Genomic DNA, 26785 nt, shown 5'->3' with positions numbered 1-26785 from the left:
TTCTAACTCCACCTATGCATTCTCCCTTGGATCAGGCACTCAGGAAGTGAGACACAGGATAATGGCGAAGCGGCCACTTTGCTCTGCCCTCATCTGACTGAACAAACAAGAAGTACAATAAGGATGCAATCCTGCCTATCCTCAGAAAAACAAGCCTAAGTACAATACTTGTACTCTATGATTTAAGGTAAACCTTTCAATTATTAAATCAATAATTAAAAGCATGGATTAGTAGAAAACTGAGGGATTTTTGCCCTACTTTAATGCATCTTTGTGTTCTTTTAAACATTCTGTGAGTTTCTTAAATTACGAAGTTATGCAAATTGTCACCAACAAATCTAAATTATAAATAACTGATACCTGTTGCTTCCTAAGACTAACATGAGGATTTTATTTTTACTGATAAGTCAAATCTAAGTTTCCAATAAGGATTTCATATGTGATATAGCTTTGTACAGAGTTTTAGCTAGTCCCCAAGCCAATTTATTTTAAATGGTAGATTTTCTTATCTTCCCAACTAATTTCACTCTGGAAAAACTGGCTTTACTTCTTATACCTCTGAGTTCTCCAAACAATATCACAAATTAGCTAACACTTCAAATATAAATCACATGGAGATTACACAAGCTCAAGGGTAATTTGACATGCAGTCATAAGACGTGTTTTTATTTGGTCTCATTTATTTCCCTTTGTTCTTCTTTATTTTGAATTTTAGCCACTGTACAGACAGATATTAAATACTTTAATCCATTTCATTATCTAAGGTTCGTTTATATTTTGGTAAGATTTTTTACAGGAAGATATGACTCATAAAAGGCTAAGGAGTTGCCCTAAGTGTCCTTCAGGACAAAGGACTATCATTCTTCCTATTCTCTGCCAGAGGTGTGCACAATGCTTTTGAATACACTGAAGAAGCTCTTATGAAGGCATTAGTTACCTACTGAAGGCCATTTAATTGCTTTTGGATAAGCATGCAGCTCCCTAATTCCCATTTCAGAAAGTACATTTTGGGAAACAAGTTTGGGTTTTATTATTTTGGAATTGCATGTCAGACTGTAGTTGAAATGTTAACCACTTTAGAAAAACAAAGAATCCTCCAACATCTCTCTATGACTTTTTATTTGAATAATTCCTGGTTTTCATCAATCTAGATTTAGTGCAGATGAGAGATAAAGGTACTATTTGAGTCCTATTAACTTTTATTTTACTATCACATATAAGTTTTGTGACCAAAATAGGTCTATGAGAAGAAGAATTAATTGAATGCCTTTTAAGTATCTATGTTACAGGTGCAGTGGAACAGAGGATTGAAATACAAGTAAACAAGCTATTAAAATTGTTCATGGAATGAATTAAATCATCTCAGATAAAAAAATATGCAGCCTTGATCTAGTACAGTAAGTGCATCCCACTCAATCTCAATCAGAAAAGAGGATTGGAAACAGTTTGCATCCATGTAGGTAGACAATAACATTGATTTAACATTTTACCTGAGAATTATGGTAACGGTTTCATTCTCTATCATTACAGACCCCAAAATGACCTGAACCTCCAGGACATTCCAGAAAACATCACATCGATTCATTATATCCATGACATAATACTGACTGAGTGATAGCAAGAGGTGATTAGTATTCTGGAGGTCCAGCTATGATGCCTAGAGGATAAGAGATCAACCCTACAAAACTTCAGGTGCCAATCACTTCAGTGAAGCTTTAAGGGTACAGTGATTACGCATATACTGGGACACCTCCAAAGCAAAAGACTATTGTCTATTGTCTCCCCTACACAAAGATGGAAGCACTACATTTGGAAGCCCTCTTTGGCTTCTGTAGGAAACACATGCTGTGAATATGGATTTGGTGTATGTGCAGGATGATACAGAAGGCTGCCAGCCTTAAGTGGGGGTCCCTGGCTTGTGTTGCACTGTGGACTCAGTGCTTCCACCCACCTTAATTACCTTTATTCTTCACTTGGCATCGGCCTTGTACCAGGATCTGACTACTGTCCCAGTCTTTCCAACCTCTTTCCCATTTTCTATCCCACACATACAACCTAATAAAACTTTTTCATATCTAATCCTACTTTGGCCTCTGCTTCTTAGAAGACCAAGACTAACATAGATAGAGGAAATAAGGACTCACTGCTTGTTTTTAAAAGAAATTATAGAGGAAACAAAATGTAGATCTGGAATTTACAAAAAGAAGAAAGGGTTATTATGTGGGGAAGGTAAATGATGACAGAGTATATGGAGCAGTTACCAACATTAAATCCTCTCTCACCTTAACTGGGGAAAAACCAGATCTCATGTGAGAAAGTTAACCATAGTTGTTAGCCTGAAAGTCAGAGTCAGACAATGGCACAAAAGACACAGAATTCAATCAGTTACCATTAATACACTAAGAATTGGGGCTCAGTAGGACAAGAAAACTGTTAAGTAGATATTTCACCCAGATAGTGAAGCGTTAGTGCAGTAGGTTAGTTGGTACCTGAGTTGAGTGTTGCAATCTTAAAATACAGGGAGATAATGAAACAAATTTTAAGTAATTCAAGGATCAAACTGGAACCTACTTGGAACCAATCTACTCTGAAATCCATGGTTTTATCATGAAAGATTTAGCATTCTCTTGTTCAGAAGTACCATCCTGGCCATATGTGGTCCCATCTTCGGTCTTGATTCTAGTTAGAGATCTCTAGGCTATCTCTAGGCTTGAACTCTGGGTAGTTCCTTTCTCCTAGTCATTATTTATTGATCTCATAACCTCAACTCATTTGAGATGCTTGAACAGACATACCAAGAGATTAGTACATTTATACTTCAAGAAAGCTCATTTGCAGGGCCCCTTCTAAGTCCCTATAACTGAATTTGAATTCCAAACTGTTGTATTTCTTCTTATAGAAAATGACTCCTACCAACTGCATAAGATTCAGGCCTTACAAAACCTGAATATATCCCTGGAGTTTGTATAGTATGCTAAGAAATGTGGATGTTGTCCTGAATACAACAACCAATAGCAGCATGTCTGTATTTGCATTTTTAGAAAGCTTGCTTTGGGAACAGTATGGACAAAAGACTGAAAGAAGGTCAGATCTGGAGGAAAAACTATAAGGAAGCCATCATTGTATTTCAAGTGAGAATAAAATCCCTTTGCTTTTTATTTTATAAAAGGAGCTAGTGTTTCCTTTGAAAGAGCAAGATCCTCTGAGGCATTTCCAATTTTACTTGTAAAAGCTCTCCTCCTCCACTTTATTTCAGGAGTATTATTTTTCTTCCAAGAAGCTGAGCAGATTAAAAATTTTCACAGTATAATAGTCTGTCCTTGCCTTCCAAAAGTAAAATATAAAATTTTCATATGCAACAGTACTAACTTACTATCATAAGGAAAATCACAAGCATTTCTGTTTTACAATTAATTGTCAGTTTAAAAATAGGGAATAGTTTTCCAGTGACTTTTTAATCCAGTGAGACTCAGATAGTATATTCTGTGTCTCTAGATAGTGAGTTCCATATTTTTTAAGGTATGCTAAGGGTATATGTTTTTAGTATTCGATAAACTTAGAATTTGTCCAAATGAATAAATTTATAATTATAAAAAAATTATGAAAATTTAAAAGTGGGTTGTTGTACCACTGATTCAATCTTATTTATTGCCTCTTTTGTTTTTAACCTTTTTAGTCAATGCATATTAGTAATATAGATAAGTATTCATTTTGGAATATTGCTAATGCACATAACATATTTAGATTACTTTCTTCCCTATTACCCTTCTTTCCTCCTCATACCTCTAATCCCCTTCATAGGTAATGAATTCTCATAACAATCAGAAAGAGATAAATCGCTTCTTCTTAAAATGGATAAAATAGTTTAGTAAACATTCTTCAAAATCTTGTTTTAAAGCCACAATAAAAAACATTTTTATAGGAATGAGAATAAAGCAATACAGCCACTGCAGTCAGTTTGAAGTTTGAAGTCTGGAAGTAGACTTGATAAGTTTAAACTCACGCCAATAGAAAAAGAATGGGCTGGCAGATGGCTAGCTATATTTCCCCATTTATGGGATTACCGGGAAACCATTAATCTGTAGTCTATGGAGAGACTATGAGGAAGATTTTCCCCTCCAGCTTATGCAACCACACAGTCTATGTGCAATTAACTGTCCACTTTTCCTCAGAAAATTACTTTGCCTTAAGGTGCTAGGGACAAAAAGATTCTAATGTAGAGGTAATGAGCACCTCTGAAGTTTGTCACTACAATTTTTTAAAAGTGCATACTTGCCATGTATATCAGACAAAAAACCTTGACAAAAAAAATGACAAGTTTTTAGAAAGTTTTAGTTTATGGTTTTGATTGAGGGCTATTTAGCAGAAATTACAATTTTTTAAAAGTGCATACTTGCCATGTATATCAGACAAAAAACCTTGACAAAAAAAATGACAAGTTTTTAGAAAGTTTTAGTTTATGGTTTTGATTGAGGGCTATTTAGCAGAATTCTTTAGGAATACTCATTCAAATTCTTAGCAGCAGGGCCTGTTGTTTCTATAGTCTAGAAATATCTGACTAGATATAGAAGACCCCTTATTAAAGTTTCTAGGCAAAGAGAGTCAACTCACACCCTGCAGAACTCATGCCTCTAAACCAAATGTTAAAGGGCATCAGCCACAACCGGACACTATCGATGGGAGCTGTCAATGTTGCTTGGAAATTTGACTCTCCAGGCAAGCTAGATGCCTCCAGTATTTGCTTCTCCTTCTAATTTCCCCTGCCTAATTCATCGTGACCCTTTCGGTCCTAGAAGGAAAACAAGGAGCCTGACCGCCCCCCACAAACACACACACACACACACACACACACACACACACACACACACACACACACACACAAACACACACACACACACACACACACACACACACAAACCAGGAGAGAGACGCTGAAGATGGGACGAGAATAGGGCACCTAGGGCGGAGAAGAGATCAGCAGCAGCTCCCAAGACACACAGCCTGGCGAAGGCAGCGCTTGCGCCTACTGCACCAGCTCACAGGGATAGAGAAAAAACTTGCCAGTGGATCAACGAGCTAGCTGTCCAGCCCTGAGACGAGGGAAAGGGCTTTGCTGGAGCTAAATAAGAAGCTAGAATCTGCTCCTGACCCTGCACCCCTGCCATGGCATTCCTTCAGTGCTATTGCCGCACTTTTAAAGGAAATTGTAAATATTTATCCATCTATCCACCCACGCCCTTTGACAGCACACAGTCTAACAGTCTGCGAGGCTCTGGCATTACCGCAAAGTATGGCATCACACCCAGAAACCAGGTCAGCTTTTCTTGCGGCACATATCCCACTTTTTTGTACCCCTTTTTGCACACTGTCAGCAAAACACGTCCCCTTGAGTATCTTCCGCTCACCAGTTTAGGAGTTATCGGGGCCTTGGTGAAAACAGATGAACAAGAAGTAATCGTCTTTTTATTAACAACAGAAATTATTCCTTTGTGTTTGCGCAAAACGGAACCTGGAAGTGAGTTTTCCAAAACGGTTGCCACATTCATCCTCCAGAAGATCCTCTCAGATGACAACGAGAGGCTTACAAATATGTCAGACACATGAACATTTTTCCCCATATTGCTATGACCTTGGGTGAAATGGCCCTGCAGCTATCCAGAGAGCCTTCTGCCCGTCTACTGAAGCATGTAGTAAGATGTTACCTTTGACTCTCAGATAATCTCAGGGCACGTGAAGCACTCAGGCAGTGCTTCCCTCACCAGCTGAAGGACACAAGCTTTGCCCAGGTGCTGAGAGATGACAACACCACGAAACGCTGGCTTGCACAACTGGTGAATACCCCACAAGAGGGCCAGGTCACCGATCCCCCGGGGTATCCCCCTGCCCCCTCAGTGATCCTCCCCTGTCTCCTCCCACTACTCCCCCAAGTTGGGGAAGGGAGGGGGAACCACAAGAAAAACAGCTCAGGTTTTATCACCAAGCGGGAATAGACGACCTTAATGCTGCACTGCACTCAAGAAAAGGGGCAAAGTACCCCTGCTGAGGTGTATGGGCTGTCATCTCAGGCTGCCTTGAGGACCTGGACTCCCTGGGCTACTCCCAGAAAAGGGGCTCCTGACAGCAGTCTGCGACCACAGCCCCAGAAGAGTGTCAACACCAGCAAATGCTGTATTTGCAGCATCCCCAAGATGACCGTGCTTCCCCTTCCTCTGCCTAGCCATTGGCAGGGAGGGGAGACAGTGGTAATAGCAGCAGCACTCTAAGCGTAGTGAGTGCCTGGAATCAAGCCATGTGGCATTTTTTACTTTGCCTTTCTGGAAGACTCAAGAAGTCTTTCAATTCTCTCTCTCAGTATTTGTTTACTTTGGGTTTTTTTGGTTTGTTTGTTTTTAATCTACAGAGAAGTGTGTTAGTGGACACAAGCTGTAATTTTCAGCAAGACTCTGTCAAATTGGCACTACTTACAAGTCTGTTAGCTGCATAAGCTCAATAAAAAGTTGGTCTGGGCATTACAAAGGAAAAAACATTGATATGCAGGTACAAAGGAAAAGGAATCAACTCTATTTTATAGAGTGGTGGGACAAAAGGAAGTGTGGAGAACTTTTGTTCAAAATTCACTCTATTTTTCTGTCCACTATCCTTGCAATTGCCAACTATATGTGTGTACATTACAGCATAAGGTATTTGGGCACAGAGATCAGATGTGTGAATCTTTGTATTAACCAAATCCAGTGCCTACAGTGTCTAACAGATTATTTGTATGCAAATGTTCGTGCAAAAAAAAAAAAAAAGAAAATTTAGAAAATTATTCTCTGCCAGTGTTAAAAAGCAAAACAGTGATTCTTAGACCTATTAGTTTGGGCTTTCACACACATATCTTCAAAATAGAAAACAAAACATTTTCTTTTTGTCAAATTTTACTATAGCCAGGCAAAGTGGCACACACCTATAATTCCAGCACAGGATGATCTCTGTGAGTTTAAGGCCAGCCTGGGCTATACAGTGAGTTCAAATCCAGCTCAAACTACAGAAACTCTGTCTTAAAAAATAGAAAAAATAGTATAATTGACAGTGTGAAATAGGAAGAAAAGGGCTAAAGGTGTAGGGGAAGTGGGAAGGGTAGGGGAAAGGAAAAAAGGGAAAAGAAAAAAATATGAGAAAATGAAAAAATGGAAATAAAGTGTTTGGAAATAGGGAAGGGAGGATGGAGTGAAGGGAGGGCAGAGATAAGGGGAAAAAATGAGAACCAAGACCTGTCATGTAAAAGTACAAGATTCCAATGATGAATGTAACTGTACTGTATAACTAAAATGTAGCAATAAACTCAATGAGAAAAAAAATAAAGCAACAAAAATTTCACTACATGTAAAGGAAGAATGGATTGCATTTTCTATTCATGAAGCAAAATATGTAAGTATGGATAAGGCTTCACCTCCACTAAAAAGCAGGAAATAACAATAAAAGGATTTGGATTTAACATTTTATTACCATGTAATGGTTTGGGCAATAGGTTCCAAAGGTATCAATATCTATTTGTGAAACAGGCAATCAGAAAGTCTGGCATACTGAGCATTGAGCAATAGAGCTGTACCATGAAGGTTATGTGATAACTTCACCAGAGGTGGAAGCTGGCAGATTTTTGCTTTTATAAATCTCTAGGGTGCCTCATTAAGAGAGCTTTCTCCTATGCCATTCATTGTTTACTCTGACTCAAATTTAACTTTTCCTTAGGGACACAATGCTGTCTCAGCTTGTAAAATAAATTGAATCTCTTTAAAGCTAGCCCTTGAAAAATAACCCAATGTCTATTTAACCTTCAAAACTCTGACAGACCAGATCAAGCCTTCTTGTTAGTATGCAAAATGTGTCAAATCGAAGTGTTATTAGTTTATCTGATGGAATAAAATCTTTACCAGAAAATCAGACTGAATCAATATTTGTAGAGAGTTACTTTTATGCTATTTTCCTCATTTCTAGTGGTTCATGTAGTTTATACCTACAGCAGCTTTACTTTTTTAAAAAATCTAACTACTTTAGTACATACCCAAATAAAGGAATTCAGAATGGCTGCATTTTAATGTCAGCTATTGTAATAAAAGTTGCTGATGCTTGTCCAGCTCCTGCTTTCACCAGGCTGAGGTACCCATCCTCTAGATGTCCCGAGTATTACGTGTTTAGTATTCAGAACTTCATCCTGCTTCAGAACATTCTCCTTGGCCAACCTCACCCACAGATGTCTAGGGAAGCTCATCGCTTTCAGGGTCTTAGATGGGGACAAGCCAGCTTTCTTTCCTTCAACTTTGTACTGCCATTCATGTTCTAGAAAACATGGCATGGTGCCGGTTCTGTTAAACTCATTTCCCCAAATCTATTAATTAGATTTTTTTTTTTACCATAATTGCTGCCTACCTCACTGAAGGGCTTTCACTTATTTAAAATATCTTCCAAATTCAATTTTATTTTTCTACAGTCCCTTTGCTACATTTTTGCCAGAACACTAAAATGTAAATCTGAGCACCAGGGACCTTATCGCCATCTCCCCAACCCACACACACCTACTTGAATTCCTTATATAAACATCCCCATTACCTATATGGTACAGGCTATAAATTCAAGTTAGGTCCACACATGCACTTACTTTTCCCCCAAGAAAATTAGAGCATGAAGCAAACTAAAGCCTTGAAATACATGTATTATAAAAGGATGGTGCAGTGATTATCTACTCTGAGAGACATAGTTAACTGATAGAGTTAACTGATACAGTTAGTAGAAAGCAACAATTAGTAGAAAACAACAGGCAAATGAAGTAAACTCAGAGGAAGGGATTACAAAGCACTTCCTTTTCTAAGGTAGGGAATGGTTATAGCAAGTTAGGACCCAGGGTGTCCCACTTACATTTGGGGCAACAACCTCTTCTACATTTGGCCCAGGAAGATCTTGATATATTCATAATCTCAGGTTGGAATAATAAATGTTTCCCAGACTGAGTATATTTTAATTCTTGAAAGTTATGACACTAAACATAACAAGGGTGAAAGTCAATTCCAGAGTAGTAATTAACTACATTAAAGAAAATTTTGAATGACCAGTGATGTGGAAGATTTTTTCATATATTTACTTGCTGCTTTTACTTCTTTGTCTGAAAAATGTCTGTTCATTTCAGATGCCCATTTTTGAATCAAGTCTTTATATTTGGGGGGGCTGATTGTTTTGAGTTCTTTATATATACTAGATAATAGTCCTTTGTCTGAGGAGCAGCTGGTAAAAATTTTTTCCCACATTGTAGGTTGTCTCTTAGTTTTGTTGATGGTTTCTTTTGCAGTGCAGAAATTTTTAATAAGATGAGATCCCAAATGTTGATTCTTTATGCTAGTTCCTGTGCTACTGAGGATTTGTTCATAAAGTCTTTTCCTATGCCAATGTCGTCCAGAGTTCTAACTTATCTTCCGGCAAGTTTAGTGTTTCTGTTTTAATATTTAGATCTTTAATCCACTTGGATTTTAATTTAGTGCATGGTGAAAGATAAGGGTCCAGTTTTAATCTTTGGCAGGTTGAAATCCAGTTTTTCCAACACCATTTATTGAAGAGGCTATCTTTCCTCCACTGAGGATGGTCAGCTCCTTTGTCAAAGATGACGTAGCTGAGTAGATCTGGATTTGTTTTTGTATCTTCCAATCTGTTCCACAATCCTCAGATCTGTTTCTTTGCCAGTACTATGCTGTTTTTATCACAGTGGCTTTGTAGTATAGTTTCAATTAGGGAATTGTTATACCTGCTGCCATGTGTCTGTTGTCTAGGATGACCTTTACTATTCTGGTCTCTTATGTTCCAAATGAATTTTTGGATTATTTTTTCTAGTTCTGTGAAATATTCAAAAGATGCAGATGAAAACAACACTGAGATTCCACCTCACCCCACAAAGAATGGCTGATATCAAGAAATCAAATAATAACAAATGTTGGTGGGGTTGTGGGGAGAAAGGAACACTTCTCCATTTTTGGTGGGAGTGCAGACTGGTGCAACCACTATGGAAATCAATATGGAGATACCTCAAAGAGCTTGGACTGGAGGTTCCATTTGATCCAGCCATCCCTCTGCTGGGTATCTTTCCAAAAGAACTAAAAGAATCATATCACAGTGATGTATGTGCACCCATGTTTATAGCGGCACAGTTTGTAATAGCTTAAACTTGGAAACAGTCCATTTGCCCATTTGTTGGAAACTGCATAAAGAAGATGTGGTTTTTCTATAAAATGGAGTATTACTCAGCCATAAAGAATGCGAAAATAGATTCATTCATAGGAAAATGTATGCCTATTGAGGATATACTCCTAAGTGAAATAAATAAGTCCACACATGTCTAAATACCGAATAGTTTCTCTGGTGTGAATAAACTGCAATAATACATAAGATCCCAATGAGATTACTGACATTGTGAAATGGGAAGAAAGGGGCTAAAGGTGTAGGGAAGGTGGGATGGGTAGGAGAAGGGTAATAAGGGAAAAGAAAAAAATGCAAGATAATGAAAAGATGGAAATAAAGTGTTTTTAGATGGGGAGGGGAGGAGAGGGTGAAGGAAGGGCAGGAACAAGGGAAAAAAATGAGAACCAAGACCTGTCATGTAGAGGTACAAGATCCCAACAATGAATGTAACTGTACTGTATCCCTAAAACGTACCAATAAACTCAATTAAAGCTGAAAAAAAAGATATTTTTGTGCATATTTGATATTTAAGCATCTAATGTTTGAAGATTTGGCCTGCTAGAGAAACAGGCTGACTGTGCTTCCAGCTTATAATGTGTAATTATCGTAATCTGTCCTGTGCTGCCATTCATCACAGAATCACCAAACTTGGCAATTTACAGCAAACAGATTTATTTTTTATGCTTCAGGAGGCTGGCAAGTCCAAGATTGAGGGCCCAACATCCGTAAGAGCCACGATCTTACAGAGCTGCATCATCCCATGTGGAAGGTAGAGGGGAAAGAGTACACTCAGACTAAGGGGCTGAACCACAGAAGCCACTGAGCAACTCATTCAAACTTTCAGTCTTACTCTGAAGTCTATGTGCATGTACTGGAATACGGCATAGAATTTACTTTCCCCCTACTTAGAAAAAGATTTTTAGATTTAGGAGATTTATCTTTAGCTGTAATGGTTTGTTAGATATCATTAAAACAAACATAGTGATTTTATGGGCAATTTATAACCTCTATAGGAATTTAAGTTGTTAATCCCCCCTTTGATTAATTATAAAAATTTATATCAATATATTGAATAAGATTTGAATATCAAACTGAAAGTTAAGATGAAGGCTTCTCAAGGGTAGGGGAAAGGAAATAAGGGAAAAGAAAATAATCAGAAAATGAAAAAAAGGAAATTAAGTTTTAGTAAATAGGGAAGGGAGGAGGGGGTGAAGGGAGGGCAGGGGTAAGGGGAAAAAATGAGACCCAAGACCTGTCATGTAAAGGTACACGATCCCAATGATGAATGTAATTGTACTGTATACCTAATATGTACCAATAAACTCAATGAGAAAAAAAAATTTTTTAAATGAAGGCTTCTCAAGTGGATGTAATAGGCATCTATAACCAGCTACTTGGGAAGCTGAGGCAGGAAGATCACAAGTTCAAGGCTAGCATGGGCAACTTAGACCTTGTCTAAAAACATAAAAAAGGACTGAGGATGGAGCTCAATGACACAGTGTTTGCACATCATGTTCATGGCCCTGGGTTCAATGACCAGTACCAAGGGAGGATAAAAGTCTTGTCAATTTTGAACCTTAATTCCTTAACAAATCAAATATATTTGTTGACTAAAATAATGAACTGGAAAATTTTCTGGGCAGAAAAGTCACCTTGTAAGTATTAGGATCTCATATTAACATACAACACCAATTTCAGATCCTTACAAAATTGGAATTCATTTCTGCATAGCAAAAATACTCTCTCCTTGATGGTGACTAAGTATTCTAGTTACCTATAGTATACACACACACACACATACACACACACACACACACACACACACACACACACACACTTTACAAGTCTGGTCCATTTAAAGTTATTTACAATTTAAACCTGTGCTTTAAGAATGGTGGTTCTCAAACAGAAGTGATTTTTCCCCCAGTGACTACAGACAATTTTGTTTGCCCCTACTAGGGGAGGATGCTACTGGCATCTAATAGGTAGAGGCCAGGGTCACTGATAAACATCCTACAATGCACTGACCAGCCTCCCCATACCCACATGGCAAATAATTCTCCAACCTGAAATGTCAGTGCTGCTGAGCCTGAGAAATCCTGACGTAGAAGAATACACCTGAAATTCTCCCGCATGGCACAGAGGCTTTGCAATGATATTTGTGTAGCTCGTTAGAGACTTACCCACTGACACTGCATCAGCCACAACTATCTTCTTTTTTCACTGCTTATTATAGAGTCCTGTTTTGTATGTAAGTTCCTAAATCTTCATGAAGTTTGTTATTCCCTTTAAAAATATATCTTTCCTGAGGGCTCCAAAGGAAGGAAAAGGAGACCAGGAGGAAAGCTGGTGATGAGAGGGAGTAGAGAGGATGCATATGGTCAAAGTATGTTATATACATAGAAACTCATTATTTTGCTCAATTAGTATGCACTCATAATTGCAACAAAACAGAAATCCTTCCCCCGGGATGTTAGAGATATTATAATTTGTGTTCTTGTAAACATATTATAAATATTTCATAATTATGTCTTTAATCCATCTGGAATTTATGTGATAGGAATCAAATGTATTTTTATTGCCATGTGGATAGCACACAGCTTCCATACCATTTGGTGAATAGTTCATCTTTCTCCACTAATTGGTAATATCAATGTTGCTGTATATTGAGTTTTCATATAAAGGCTCATCTCTTTCCAGGTTATTTCCTATTTATTCCTATGACATTATTAAGGCATACTTTCACTAGAAATCCTGATATCGTGATCTCTCCCTCATACTTCCTTGAAGTTTACTTGGAATTTTAGTTGAAACTATGCTGAGTTTATACATTGGGCAAACATTTTGATTTTCTTATAAAAATTGTATCTCTGCTTGGATTTTTTTTCATAATTTTCGGTGAAGTTTTAACAATTTCCTTATAAAGATAGGGGTAGATTTATTTCTAGGCACTGATATTGTTTGTTACTGGGTTTATTGTTTGCTTTTTTATCTTCACTTTTAATTAGCTTGGATATGATATATGGCAAAATCATTGTGATGTTTTAACACCTGTGGTATCCCTAGTTTTTTGCTTAATCATGTCATCTACAATACTTTATTCTTCCTCAATACTTACTTCTACTATATTGTCTCAGTACACTGGCTCTGCTCTTTGGTATAATTCTAAAGGTGGGTGCTTTCACCCAGCTTTGAAAGGAATCCCTCTAATGTTTCACATTTGCCTTTTTTCTTTCTAGTATTGTAGCAGATGCTTTTATTAAACTGAAGGGGTTTAAACATGTCACCCAGAATATATTGCTATGGCATACTGATTGCTTTGAGCTGATAGCACTTGAGAAATAGCAGATGCACAAAGGACCATCTTTGAACTTGCCCTTCTAAGTAAAATCGGGTTATAAAGTTTCCAACGGAAGAGAAACCTCCCTGTATTAAGAAGAAAATAGCATTTTTATCACTGGACACTAGGAGGAGTTGATGCTGAAATGAATCTTTACAAGCCAATCTATTAAAATAACCCTTATCTTCCATTAGTGTCAACCATATATTTCCTAGTCATTTTTCCACAATTTATCATCCCTACAAGCTTAAACCTCTTTTCCTTTGTCTTGCTTATTCTCTAAAACTTTATTATTTCCTGTATTTTAAAAATTGGTATGTAAGCTTTTCTGGGTTTTTATTTTTCCTGTGAGATGTCCTAGTCACACATAAAAATACTAAAGTTATGTGTTTTCTCCTATTAAACTATGTCAATTTAATTCTCAGACTCAGCCATGGAACTGAAGGTGTTAAAAGTTTTTTTTTCTTCCTTATAGCTTTAAAGAGGTTTTCTTTAATTATTTTTTTTTCTAAATTTTTAACATCTCATATGGGTAGTGCTTAGCCATTTACTACACAAATCATGTATCTTAGCCTGTTTTCTGTTGCTATAACAGAATATTCAAGACTAAGTAATTAATAAAGAAAAGTTTAATGAGGTTCATGGTTCTGGAGGCTGGGAAGCCCAATAGCATGGCCTTGGCATCTGCCCAGATTGTGCTGAGGACCTCATCCTGTATCAGCTCCATGACAGAAAGCAGAAGGAAAGTGAACATATGTAGAAAAGAGAAAAAAATGAGCCAAATCCCCACTATAACTAAGCTAGTCCTATGAGAAAAAAAAAACATCAATACATTCATGAGAGCTTTGCCCACATCTTCCAACACTGTCAAGCTTCAACCCAGGTTTTGGCAGGAACAAACTATATATTCAGACCATGACATCAGTTTATTTTTTAAGCCTACTCAATTTTTCACTTATATTTGGAGATGCAACTTCTAGAAAGCCTTCCTGTATGGATTTGCCCCCTTTTTACCCTTATCCTTGCTAAGCACCTTTTCAGGAAAACCATTTAACTTAAGTCAGCTTTGATTGAGATTCCATTTCATTTTCAGAGATTACCTTGTTCACAGAAAGACCTCGAGAGTCTCAAAAAAACTACCTTCTATCATTTCACAGATGTTTTACAAGAAATAAAAGTCAATATCAGATGCTCAGCTATGAAGTATCAATTCAGTATTGCCAAAGATAAACTAAGATTCTTTGCAGAGAGTATGAACATGCCTCAACCTTCCATTTGCTTCAAGCTCCAGCTAACTCTTTAGTCAATGAATGAACTAGTTCTGCATAAAAAAACTATTGCAAATGTACTCCAAGGTGTCTAAGTGGCTGAGACCATTAGAAAAGAATTTGAGCTTGCAATCTCACACATGAAGGAAACTACTACCATTAAGAAAAAGGCCTTTTGATGTGTAGCTTAACTGTCACGGCTTGTATCTAGATGTTCCCCCCAAAGCCTCATGCAGTCATAGGTGAGGCTTCTCAGAGGTAGCTGGATCTAGAGTGTGTGGCACTGGGATTGATTCGTGGTATAATATGAGGATTAAGGATGCTGGAATTAAGGGTGATTACTAAATCAGTCCACTGACTGTTTCAGCACCTGCCCTAAGACTGGTACCTTACATTAAAAATAAAAGGGGCAAAAAGAAGATGCTATTGTCATTTCCTTGCTTGCTTTGCTACCTTTCCTGCCATGAACTGCTCCTCTGCATTGCCACACTGCTTTCTAGCTAGCCAACCATGGACTGACACCCTACAAACTCTGAGTCAAAATAAACGCTTCCTCTTTTAACTTTGGGTGTTCAATATTTTGTCTCAGCAACAAGAAAAGTAACCAAGAGACCAACTATTATGGGTAAACAAGTAATCAGTAAAAGTTATTCCTAAGCCTTATAAAATTGAATGACATTTCAGCGTTCTTTTCCAATATTTTCCCCCCTAGGGGAAAACATACAGTGTTGAAAAGTTGGCTTTTCTTTGCTTTCATTCTCTTTGTGCCAAAGTTACTGGGGACACTTTATTCTTTAGTCTTCTTTTTCTTAACATTTAAATGGAAAAATGTCTTTATACTGCTTTTAAGCCTAGCTGAGTCAGTACTATAACTGGGAAGAAAATGGCAAGGTTCTGGGAGGAGTTTTATTTCCATGCAAGTCAAAATACATACATTGGTGGAAGGTTTCCTGACAGTCAAAAAGCAATGTTTGGCTATTTCTAACTGTGTGTTACATAACTTTCTGAAAATGTCAGAACATCTTACATGGGCTGCCTGAACAACTATCACCCTCAGTGTAATCAATTCAACTCTAAAATCTGAGAGCCTTTGAGGGTATTTTAAAAATCATGTGTAAACAACAGACTCACTGAGAGAGAAATTAGGGAAACAATCCCTTTCACATTAGCATCCAAAAAATGAAATATCTAGGAATCATTGTAATGAAGGAGACAAAATAATTCTACACTGAAAACTACAGCACTCTAAAAAAGGAGATCAAAGAGGACATAAGAAAATGGAAAGACATCTTTGCTCCTGGGTAGAAAGAACCAACATAGTGAAAATGGCCATACTTAGAAAACTACTATACAGATTCAATGCAATCCCAATTGAAATCCCAACAGAATATTTCACAGAACTAGAGAAAGCAATCCAAAAATTCATTTGGAACCAGAAGAGACCTATAATAACAAAAGCCATTCTAGGCAACAGAGACATGACTGGGGGTATCACAATCCCCAACTTGAGACTATACTACAAAGCCACTGTGATAAAAATAGCATGGTACTGGCAAAAAAAATAGACCCAAGAATCAGTGAAATAGATTAGAAGATGCAGAAACAACTCCTGACATACTCAGCTGCCTCATCTTTGACAAAGGAGGCAACCATCCTCACTGGAGAAAACATAGCCTCTTTAATAAATGGTGTTGAGAAAACTGGATTTCAACCTGCCAAAGATTAAAACTAGACACTTATCTTTCACCATGCAGTCAATTAAAATCCAAGTGGATTAAAGATCTAAATATTAAAACAGAAACACTAAACTTGCAGGAAGATAAGGTAGGTAGAACTCTTGAAGATATTAGCATAGATAAAGACTTTATGAACAAATCCTCAGTAGTGCAGGAACTAGCAGAAAGAATCAACAACTGGGATCTCATCCTATTAAAAAACTTCTGCACTGCAAGAGAAACCACCAAAAGAGCTAAGAGACAACCTATAATATGGGAAAAAATGTTTATCAGCTGTTCCTCAGACAAAGGTCTACTATCTAGAATATATATATAGAACTCAAAAAGATCAGATCACCAAATATAAAGACCTAATTTAAAAATGGGAATCTGAACTGTCATGTGAAGGTACAGGATCCCATTAATGAATGTAACTGTATTGTAGACCTAGATTGTACCAATAAACCCAATAAAAAAAAATGGGAAGCTGAAATGATCAGACACTTCACAGACAAAGAAGTAAAAGCAGCAAAAAAATATATAAAAAAATGTTCAACATAACTGGTCATTTGAGAGATGCAGATGAAACTGACAATGAGATTCTACCTCACCCCAGAAAATAAAGGCTGCTATCAAGAAATAACACAATAACAAATGCTGGTGGGATTGTGGGGAGAAAGGAACCCTTCTCCATTGTTGGTGGGAGTACAGACTGGTGCAACCACTATGGAAATCAATATGAAGATACTGCCGGGCATGATGGCACATGCCTGTAATCCCAGCACTTGGAAGGCTGAGGCAGCAGGATCACTGTGAGTTCAAGACCAGCCCTGGATACATAGTGAGTTCCAGATCAGTCTCAACTACGTAGTGAGATCCTGTCTCAAAAAACAAAAAAACAAACAAACAAAAAAATATGGAGATACCTCAAAGATCTAGGATTAGAGGTCCCACTTGACCCAGCCATCCCTCTCCTGGGTATTTTCCCAAAAGAATTAAAAGAATCATACTACAGTGATATACATGCACCCATGTTTATAGTGGCACAGTTTGTAATAGCTAAAACTTGGAAACAGCCCAATTGCCCATCAACTAGAGACTGGATAAAGAAGATGTGATTTAAAAAAATAAAATGGAGTACTACTCGGCCATAAAGAATGAGAAACTGTGAGGCAGGCACCAGAACCACTGAGCTAAATCCCTGAGAGATGCAGATGAAAAAACACTGAGATTCCATCTCACCCCACAAAGAATGGCCGCTATCAAGAAATTAACCAATAACAAATATTGGCGGGGTTGTGGGGAGAAAGGAACACTTCTCCATTGTTGGTGGGAGTGCAGACTGGTGCAACCACTATGGAAATCAATATGGAGATACCTCAAGAGCTGGGACTAGAGGTTCCATTTGACTCAGCCATCCCTCTGCTGGGTATCTTTCCAAAAGAATTAAAAGAGTCATATCACAATGGTATATGCACACCTATTTTTATAGCGGCACAGTTTGTAATAGCTTAAACTTGGAAACAGCCCATTTGCCCATCAGTTGGAGATTGGATAAAGAAGATGTGGTTTTTCCATAAAATGGAATATTACTCAGCCATAAAGAATGAGAAATTAGATTCATTCATAGGAAAATGGATACATATTGAGGATATACTCCTAAATGAAATAAATTCACACATGTGTAAATACCGAATAGTTTCTCTGGTGCGAAAAATTATAATAGTACATAAGATCCTAATGAGATATTTGGCAATGTGAAATAGGAAGAAAAGGGCTAAAGGTATAGGGGAAGTAGGAAGGGTAGGGGAAAGGTAATAAAGGAAAGGAAAAATAGGAGAAAATGAAATAATGGAAATAAAATGTTTGTAAATGGGGAAGGGAGGAGGGGGTGAAGGGAGGGCAGGCAAGAGGAAAAAATGAGAACCAAGACCTGTCATGTAATGGTACAAGATCCCAATAATAAATGTAACTGTACTGTATACCTAAAATAATAAATTCATTGAGGAAAAAAATTAAAAAAAGTAAAATAAAAAAAACTGAATACTAACAATTCTTAGTTAAAAAAAAAAAAAGTGAGAAACTGGGGACATTTATAGCCATACACTTGAGGCAATATTTTTAAGTGAAATAAATAGGATACACACGAGTAAATACTGAGTTGTTTCTCCGTTGTGAAAAACTGAAAGTGTAAATAAGGTTCAAATGGTATAAATGATAATGGCAAATAGGAAGAAAAAGTCTAAAGGAGTAGGGGAAGTGGGAAGGGTAGGGGAAAGGAAATAAGGGCAAAGAAAAACTATGAAAAAATGGAAACAAAGTCTTTGTAAATAGGGAAGGATGAAGAGGGTGAAGGGAGGGCAGGGAAATGGGGGAAAAAATAAGAACAAAGATACATTATGTAAAGGTACAAGATCCCAATGATGAGTAAACTGTACTGTTTACCTTAAATGTACCAATAAACTTAGTGAAAAAAATTTTAAAACCATGTGTGGCTTGATGGTTAATCACAATCACGTATCCCAAAACATGTATCTAATTTTTCTTTTTTCTTTTTGTCATAAAAAGCTGTACATCTATTTTGTACCCTGCAAGTTATACTGGTATATTCCCTTGTCCTCCACATGTGTTAACTGGAGGTACATGTGTGCAAAAGGGGATCTCCAGTCTGAGAGGTCTAAGGAATGACTCACTTGGTAGTGAGGTAGAAATAGTTTTCTCCCTTATTTTTACTAAAAGCAAGTAAGTAGTAATTCAAAAATCATTTATGCGTATGCGAAAAGCAATTCTCAATGGGCTTCTCCCTTGGGGTTATTTTCTTTACAAATCAGTAATATTAGGTATGCCTTTTATTTGATGAATAAAAATGGTATCTACCTTTTTTCACTGATACTTTTACTAACATCAGAACCAAATTATTGATAGACTGATTTAAATGAAAACTGTGCTGCAGAATTTTCCCTCTAACAAAACCACAGAGATTTACAGATACATTTCAAATTTCAGTTACTTCAAAGATGTGACTCCTCTATATTCTGAGGCAGATAGAAAAGCTCACAGATCCCTTAAGAGTCACATTATAAACAAAATCACATGTTCAACCTCATGCCTTAAGTTAGCTTCATTCTGGAAACAGCCAGGCACCTACCATTTATCTCATTTTTTATGTAGCTCTTAGAAAAATTGCTTGATGCACAATTTTTTTGAGAACTGTAAAGTTGGGTTGCTCTTGTGCTCTCTTAGGTTAGGTCTAATTTCTTGCATTTTCTAGGTCAACAGATGCAGAATACAGTGGTGAAACTGTCATTAGTTACACTCACATAAATTCCTTGTAAGGTAGTCTTTGTTGCTTTTAAGAAAGTACTCCAAAACTTTATATCACACACAATGAGCTAGAAACGGATTAAGCAGTAGGATGTGAAGTTAGTATTCTTGTTTTTGAAGTAGAACAAAACCTTTCTAATCCTTTTGTTTCTTGCTCATCTTGTCTTGTCCCCTACCCCCTCCCAACCAACTACGTACAGTGCTTTCTTAGCACTGGAGTGATAAGCGGGCACTGTAAATAATGCTCAAGCCTTACATTGTGCAATACAGCATTACCTAATGCATTACCTATCAAGTTGCTTTTTAAAAATTTGTTAGTAAGTTCCCAAGGTAAAGTGAAGCTAATGATATCGACCACCACTACACAAACTTTCAATTTTGAGAAAATAAAAGGAATGAGTGAGCTAGCTTTATCCCCCATACTGCGTACCTTCGCTTCCCTTGAATCTTTGTTAATACCAGGTACCCAGAAGCCCGCTCAGCTGTCCTGGTTAAGCAGGTTGGGCAGGCCTCGCGCCAGCCAAGTACCTACCGCCAGGTAAGTAGAGACCCTCCCGCCGGCCCTGCTGCTAAACCAAAGCCCAAAGAAGCCGGCGGGAGGAGCCCGGCGGGGGGCCACGCCTCTACAGGGGCGGGGACACCTTCTAGTACCTCCCTAAAAGGCGGGATAAGGGGGGGGCAGGCATGGTGTGACGTCACGCAGCACTCCCTTCCTGGTTGGAGGCCTTTAGAAGAAATCTGAAGGGCGGGAATGAGGCGGGGTCTAGTTTCCTAGGCGACCTGTTCCTGGCGGTCGCCTGGTAACGGGTCGCTGCGGCGGTGCTAGTGGCTTCAATTTAGGCGGCTTAGGCCGCGGAGGTCACAGGGCCCGGACCCTTAGATCCCGGCTCTATCTGTCTATGCGGCAATGGCTGCCGCTGCAGCCGTGGTCACCCCGTCTGGCTTGCAGGATCGGGTGGCTCGGTCTCGTGGCGAAGGGGCCGGGGAGGCGGTGGTGGAGCGTGGGCCGGGCGCGGCCTACCACATGTTCGTGGTGATGGAGTACTTGGTGGAGAAGCTGAAGCTGCTCCACTACGAGGAGGGCCTCCTCCGGAAAAGCAACCTGAAGCCCCCGTCCAGGTGGGTGCCCACGTCCCCCGGGGCCCCGTGCTGGCTGGGCCCCGGGGAGATGCCTTCCTCTGTCTTGCTGTGAACACCGAACGCGGATTAGCGAAGCCTGATCTCCATCTTCCCTGGCTGGAAAGGGCGCTTCGCTAGAAATTTGGCGCAAAGTGCAGGGGAGCGCATGGAGTGCTTGGAGCGAATTGGGTCTTTTTGTAGAGAAAGTAAACAAGTCTTGGAACTGCGGGGCGGAGAGGAGTGGAAAACAGCCTGCCTATTCTTTAAAACACACGAAACACAATCTATGTTACAAAGGTAATGAAAATGCCCAATGCAGAAAACTCAGGAAAACACGGGAACTTGTAGAAAAATGCCAACATGCCCCATACTCTGATATTTAGGGCTGAATGCCCTTATCGTTTAGATGCGTTTCTAAGGTGCCCCCCCACCCTGCCTTCCCTGGACCTTGTCCGCACTTGCTGAGGAGTGCTTTGTATGCAGTTGGGAAACTTGTGCACTAACGGCTACGGGTTGAAAGACCTCTGCCTTTGCAGTAACAGTACTCTCAGAAACAGAGAAGTAGAGAAAACAAATGAAATGACAAATGTTGGAATTGTTTTATCATAGAACTAAGAGTGCATTTTGCCGGTGGGGGGAAAAGTTGATTATATTGTAAAGTGCCTTGGTTGCTTAGTGAGTTACTGTAGTTGCTGAGATAACGGACAGCTAGAGCTTTTTCTTCAAATCACTGCAGTTTAGTGATAGCCAAATCACTAAGTTTTATTGCTTTCTGTCGGTATTGTTTCCTTAACATTAATACCTACAGCATGTAAAGGTACAAGATCCCAGTAATGAATGTAACTGTACTGTCCACCTAGAATGTACCAATAAACTCAATTAAAAAACATTAATACCTACATTTGTTTGTTCTTTCAGAGACAATATTAAGAATCTAGAATGCTTTCTTTTAATGTTTACAGGTGGGTTCAAATCATTTTCCTTGGCAGTTTTGATCTCAGTCTTTTGCTCTCTCCCATTAGTTTGAATTGAATGATATGTAGGCTTTCTGTGAGCTGTACATGTCATCAAGTTAGTCCATAATAGAAGAGTTACAAGAAAAAGTAGTTTAGCTTGATCGATGATAACAAAAGTAGGATGGGAATTAATTGCTTAAAATGAATTGATCATAATAATATAGACAAGCCCACTTTCTATGTTAATAAAAATGTACTATTTTTACCCAAACATATATGTCAAACTTCAAGAAAATAGTTTCAAGGTTTACTAAGATCATCTCTGTACAGTTTCCTCAGGGATTGAGCAGGATACTCTGAGTCATGGGTTTGTGTGGGGATACCCTACCTAGTCCCGTGGTTCTCTTCAGTGTGAGCATCAGACAGTTTCAGCCTCACTTGGGAATTTAGAATGAAATTCCTCGGGCCATTTCTCAACTGTACCTTTTCAGAAATGCTAGGGGTGGGGCCAGCAGTCTGTATTTTATCAAGCCTGTGTGATTTGGATGCACAGTAATGTTTGAGAATTATTGTCCAAGGTCTACAGTATCAGCATTCATTCCTCTGTCCTTGATTTATCAGTAATAAGGGGAAAAAAAATGAGTTGTTGGTGAGTGGGTGCTTCGAAAGGGTTGTAAGCATATACCTGGAGAGGGACTTCGTGATCTTTTTTCTTAAAAGATTTTTGTTGTCTTCTAGAATATTTACACTTACCCTGAAGGAAAAAGTTTTAAAAACAAGAAGTGTAGACCACTAATTCTTATGATAGTGGCTTACTAGCTATATATATATATTATAAACATAAAGCTACATGAAGAAAGTAAAATATGATCTTTCCTCAACTGACTTGAATGTTGTTGCTGACAAGTTTTCTTTCCATCATATTTTGTTATAAAACACAGTGATACTCTGGCAGTTTCAAGTACAGTAGGGGATTTAGCAGAATTCAACAGTTGTTCATCAGACTGGGAATGAGAGTTTCTAATCCTGGATGCACACTAGAACCATGTAGGAAATTCTTAGAATCTACCTATACTGGGGCTTCACTACCAGAAGTTATGACCCATTGATGTGAAAAGTAGCCGTGTTAGTCCAGGTAGTATTTTTAGAAGCTATCAGTTATTTTGAATATGCAACCAAGATAAATGCAACTGTTTAACTTAGCCAATAGGGCTAGGTTAGAAATAGTAAAACTGCATATTGAATAATCTTCAAGACCTTTTTTAAACCCCGATATTACCATAATTCCAATTTATTATTTTCATTATTATTTCCAGATTTTTAATTACTTAAGTGATTTTGGGAAAAGTTTCATAGGCTTTGTCTTCTAACATGCACTACATTTCCTGGGTATCAGGCCTTTGATTTAATATTTTGTGTACAATAGTAATTGTCCTATTCCTGTTGATTCAAAACTTTCGTGTGGGTGCTGTACATTCCTAGAAACTTCAAAGAGTGAATTATCAGTGTCTTTTGATTTGAAGGCCATGGTCTGGGAAGGATTCTTTAACAATTTTGGACTTGGCTCCAGTAGTTATTGTAGAATTATTTACATTATTTCACATTCCCCCATCCTCCTTTGTTTTGAAACAGACACTATTTTGCTCTCCCTACCAACCCTGGTGAACAGTTCTACATGTTTTGCACTCTTGCTGCTTGGCTGATTAACAAAGCAGGACATCCCTTTGAGCAGCCTCAAGAGTATGATGATCCTAATGCAACAATATCGAACATTTTATCTGAACTTCGGTCATTTGTAAGTACAAACACACTTCTTTCTGCATATTCTCAAGTTATAAATTTTAATATTGGTAATTCAATAACAAATGATAGCCATTTATATGACTCTGGGTGTGTGTGTGTGTACTTGTTTGTATATCTCTGAATTTTTTTCTGGTAAAACTTCAGAATGATTGATATCATACCATTAATGCCATTTCTGAAATACCTTTTATAAGCCAAAATAATATTTTTCTTAATCTTAGTAAATCTCAGAGGTAAATTTATGAGTGGTTAGTTCTCCCTCTAAAAGAATGGTGAAAGACTGATGTTGATATACTTTGAATTTTGAAAGGGAACTTTGACTTAAGAGACCATGATAGCATTTCATTTCTGACTTTTCCTAGAGAAAAGAAATAGGACATTTTTAGCAAAAATGTTACTAATTTTTGACAAGTGAATCATTCTGTCCCTCACGTAGTTGTTTAGGTTATACAAGGGGTGATCAAATGGTGAACATTTAAATTTTTAAAAATCTATTATAATTAAAGATATATTGCTATGAATGCCCTCAAAATATTCCCCCTTGCTTCACACACACTTATCGTATTGTACTTGCCACGTTGTGAAGTAGTTTACAAAGTCTTTTCATGTCTTTACAAACTGATAGAAAATGTAGTGAACACTGCTGCCAAGAGCCATGGGCAGTCTTGTAAAAACACTATTTGTGTGTCCACCTTATTCTTTGGATCTGGCACTAGACTTCTAGACCAAATGTCCATGAAAGGTAAACATTTTGAATCACAGCAAGGCAGCCACATCAGTGCAACTAAAGATACTCATAAAAGAGGACTTCAAAAACTACTGCTTGGGATAAGTGTGTTTGAAGTGAGGACAGTAGTTTGAGGGGGATTGATGGCAATTATCTTTTACTATAATAAAATTTTTTAAAGTAAGCTTTCACTGTATTTTTTTAAAAATCACACTTCATATGTTACTAAGCTAGTAGTTTTTACTGATTTTTTTTTCACCCAACATCTGGTGCTGTGGTATAATTAGCTTTTAATTTGGTATTTTTAAAAATAAAATGTCTTTATGCTTGTTTTTTTAAAGTATCAATGGATTTAAAAGACTTAGATGAATTTCTAAGAATGTAATTAAAGTTATTTTAAATTATTGAAAAAACACATGTATTCATCAGCTCTTTGCTTAAAATATTTTGACAGAGGACAACTAACATTTTTTTATATTTTGTTTTTCTTTTGTTTTTCAGGGGAGAACTGCAGATTTTCCCCCTTCAAAATTAAAGTCAGGTTATGGAGAGCATGTATGCTATATTCTTGATTGTTTAGCTGAAGAAGCATTAAAATATATTGGTTTCACATGGAAAAGGTAACTATTACCTACCCTGGCAATAGTGATCCTATTTGCATAGCATTTTTCTGGAAGGTGCAGAGCTGTTCAGTTGAACTGATAAGAATTGGCTGTTCTAAAATGAAAATGCCACAGGTGATTAGGAAAACTCAGTAGAGTCAAAATTGGAATGTCTATCTTCAAAACTAGTTGTGAAATAATGTTAGATATTACTTTGCTCCTTCTCTGTTCAAAATCATAGCTATTAAAGGTTCAACTGAGACTGTATTATTGTCAATTTAGGAAAAAATTTTTTAAAGTCTCTGCATATATTTTTTTATACACAGAAGCATGGTACATAGGTGGAGATAAATGATAGTTACAGATTTAAGAAAATTAATCTAGTACTTTAAAGGATTTTTCTCCTTTCTTAGTGACTAGACACAACACTAAAGAAGCTAGGTGACACTGTTCATGAATTCTTTCTCTAACCTGAAAGTACTTCATGATTGATTATACTGCATTTGTCCTATGAAATTTTAAAAAAAAACTTTATTTATAAGCCTGATTTTCTTGCTAGAAATCCTGCAGTTTTCCTTTATACTCTGTGGTAGTTCACGTACTACATGTTGCATGATACATCTTCCAAATTCAATAATTTTGAGCATCTAGAAAAGTAAAATCACAGAATGCCTATTTGTACAGATTACAATTAGAAAATAAATAAATTTCATCATTTGAAGATTGGTATTATTGATGGGTTAGAATGTGGAAGACACTGCTAGTACGATGGGCAAGCAGTGATTTTGGGGTTAGAAATAATTTATGTGGAAAAAGATAGAAAATATTACCTGATGATACTTTCATATCTACTCAGCTATATTCTCTCATCTACTTCCTCTTAATAAGCACTTGTAAAAAACTTCTTTGATTTAGGTTATCATTGGGTTGAACTGTAGGAAAATATTTGGTACTCATCTATCTTTAAACTAAAACATGGCAACTTCATTTGTTGAACACAAACATTTCCACTTAGAGCAATGTAAGAATGGCTGCATGATCCATAATACTTCCTTATTAGATTTCAAGAAAAGATAAATTTTGAGATGTACTGCTGCTCTGTTTGCCTTTTTTTGGTGGGGGGGGCGGTATCTGGGATTGAACTTGGGACCATGCACTTGCAAGGCAGGTGGCAGCACCACTGAACTAAATCCCGAGCCCTCTTTTTGCCATTTTTGGGAAACAACTAAATCTATATATATTCTAACTTCACCAGAAGCTATTAGTATTTCTACCATTCTTCAAGTTTGCACTTCCTTTTTTCTAAGCACATCTTATTCCTGATTGATGCGTTGTGACTTGGATAATTTTTTTTTAATTTTATTGAGTTTATTGGTACATTTTAGGGATACAGTACAGTTACATTCAGGGGAAACAAATATCTATATATATTCTAACTTCACCAGAAGCTATTAGTATTTCAACCATTCTTCAAGTTTGCACTTCCTTTTTTCTAAGCACATCTTATTCCTGATTGATGCGTTGTGACTTGGATAATTTTTTTTTAATTTTTTTGAGTTTATTGGTACATTTTAGGGATACAGTACAGTTACATTCATTGTTGGGATCATGTACCTCTACATGGCAAGTCTTGATTCTCATTTTTTCCCCTTACCTCTGCCCTCCCTTCACCCCCTCCTCCCCTCCCCATCTACAAACACTTTATTTTCATCTTTTCATTCTCTCACA

The 26785-nt window shown here is 37.5% G+C and overlaps 1 protein-coding gene and 1 pseudogene across 2 annotated transcripts in view; both read left to right on the top strand.

Moving 5' to 3' along the window:
- Positions 1 to 3019: 3019 nt before the first annotated feature.
- LOC104866323 lies at positions 3020 to 5895 on the top strand (annotated as a pseudogene).
- Positions 5896 to 20603: 14708 nt separating this feature from the next.
- Ift57 (intraflagellar transport 57) overlaps positions 20604 to 26785 on the top strand; it is a 67408-nt gene continuing 61226 nt past the window's right edge. Inside the window, exons 1-3 of one of the 2 annotated variants that reach the window (XM_033768180.1) lie at positions 20604 to 20969; positions 23558 to 23720; positions 24957 to 25075. In XM_033768180.1, the coding sequence (XP_033624071.1) occupies positions 20758 to 20969; positions 23558 to 23720; positions 24957 to 25075 (494 nt within the window). In that variant the 5' untranslated portion in view covers positions 20604 to 20757. The remainder of the gene's footprint in view (positions 20970 to 23557; positions 23721 to 24956; positions 25076 to 26785) is intronic. The other variant, XM_010630158.3, reaches the window with a different exon arrangement.

This window comes from Fukomys damarensis, unplaced genomic scaffold (genome assembly GCF_012274545.1).
Source record: "Fukomys damarensis isolate Sample0158 unplaced genomic scaffold, DMR_v1.0_HiC HiC_scaffold_24, whole genome shotgun sequence".
In the NCBI taxonomy this organism is placed as follows: Eukaryota; Metazoa; Chordata; class Mammalia; order Rodentia; family Bathyergidae; genus Fukomys; species Fukomys damarensis.
The sequence above is the reverse complement of the archived record's forward strand: the minus strand, read 5'-3'. Positions and strand labels throughout refer to the sequence as shown.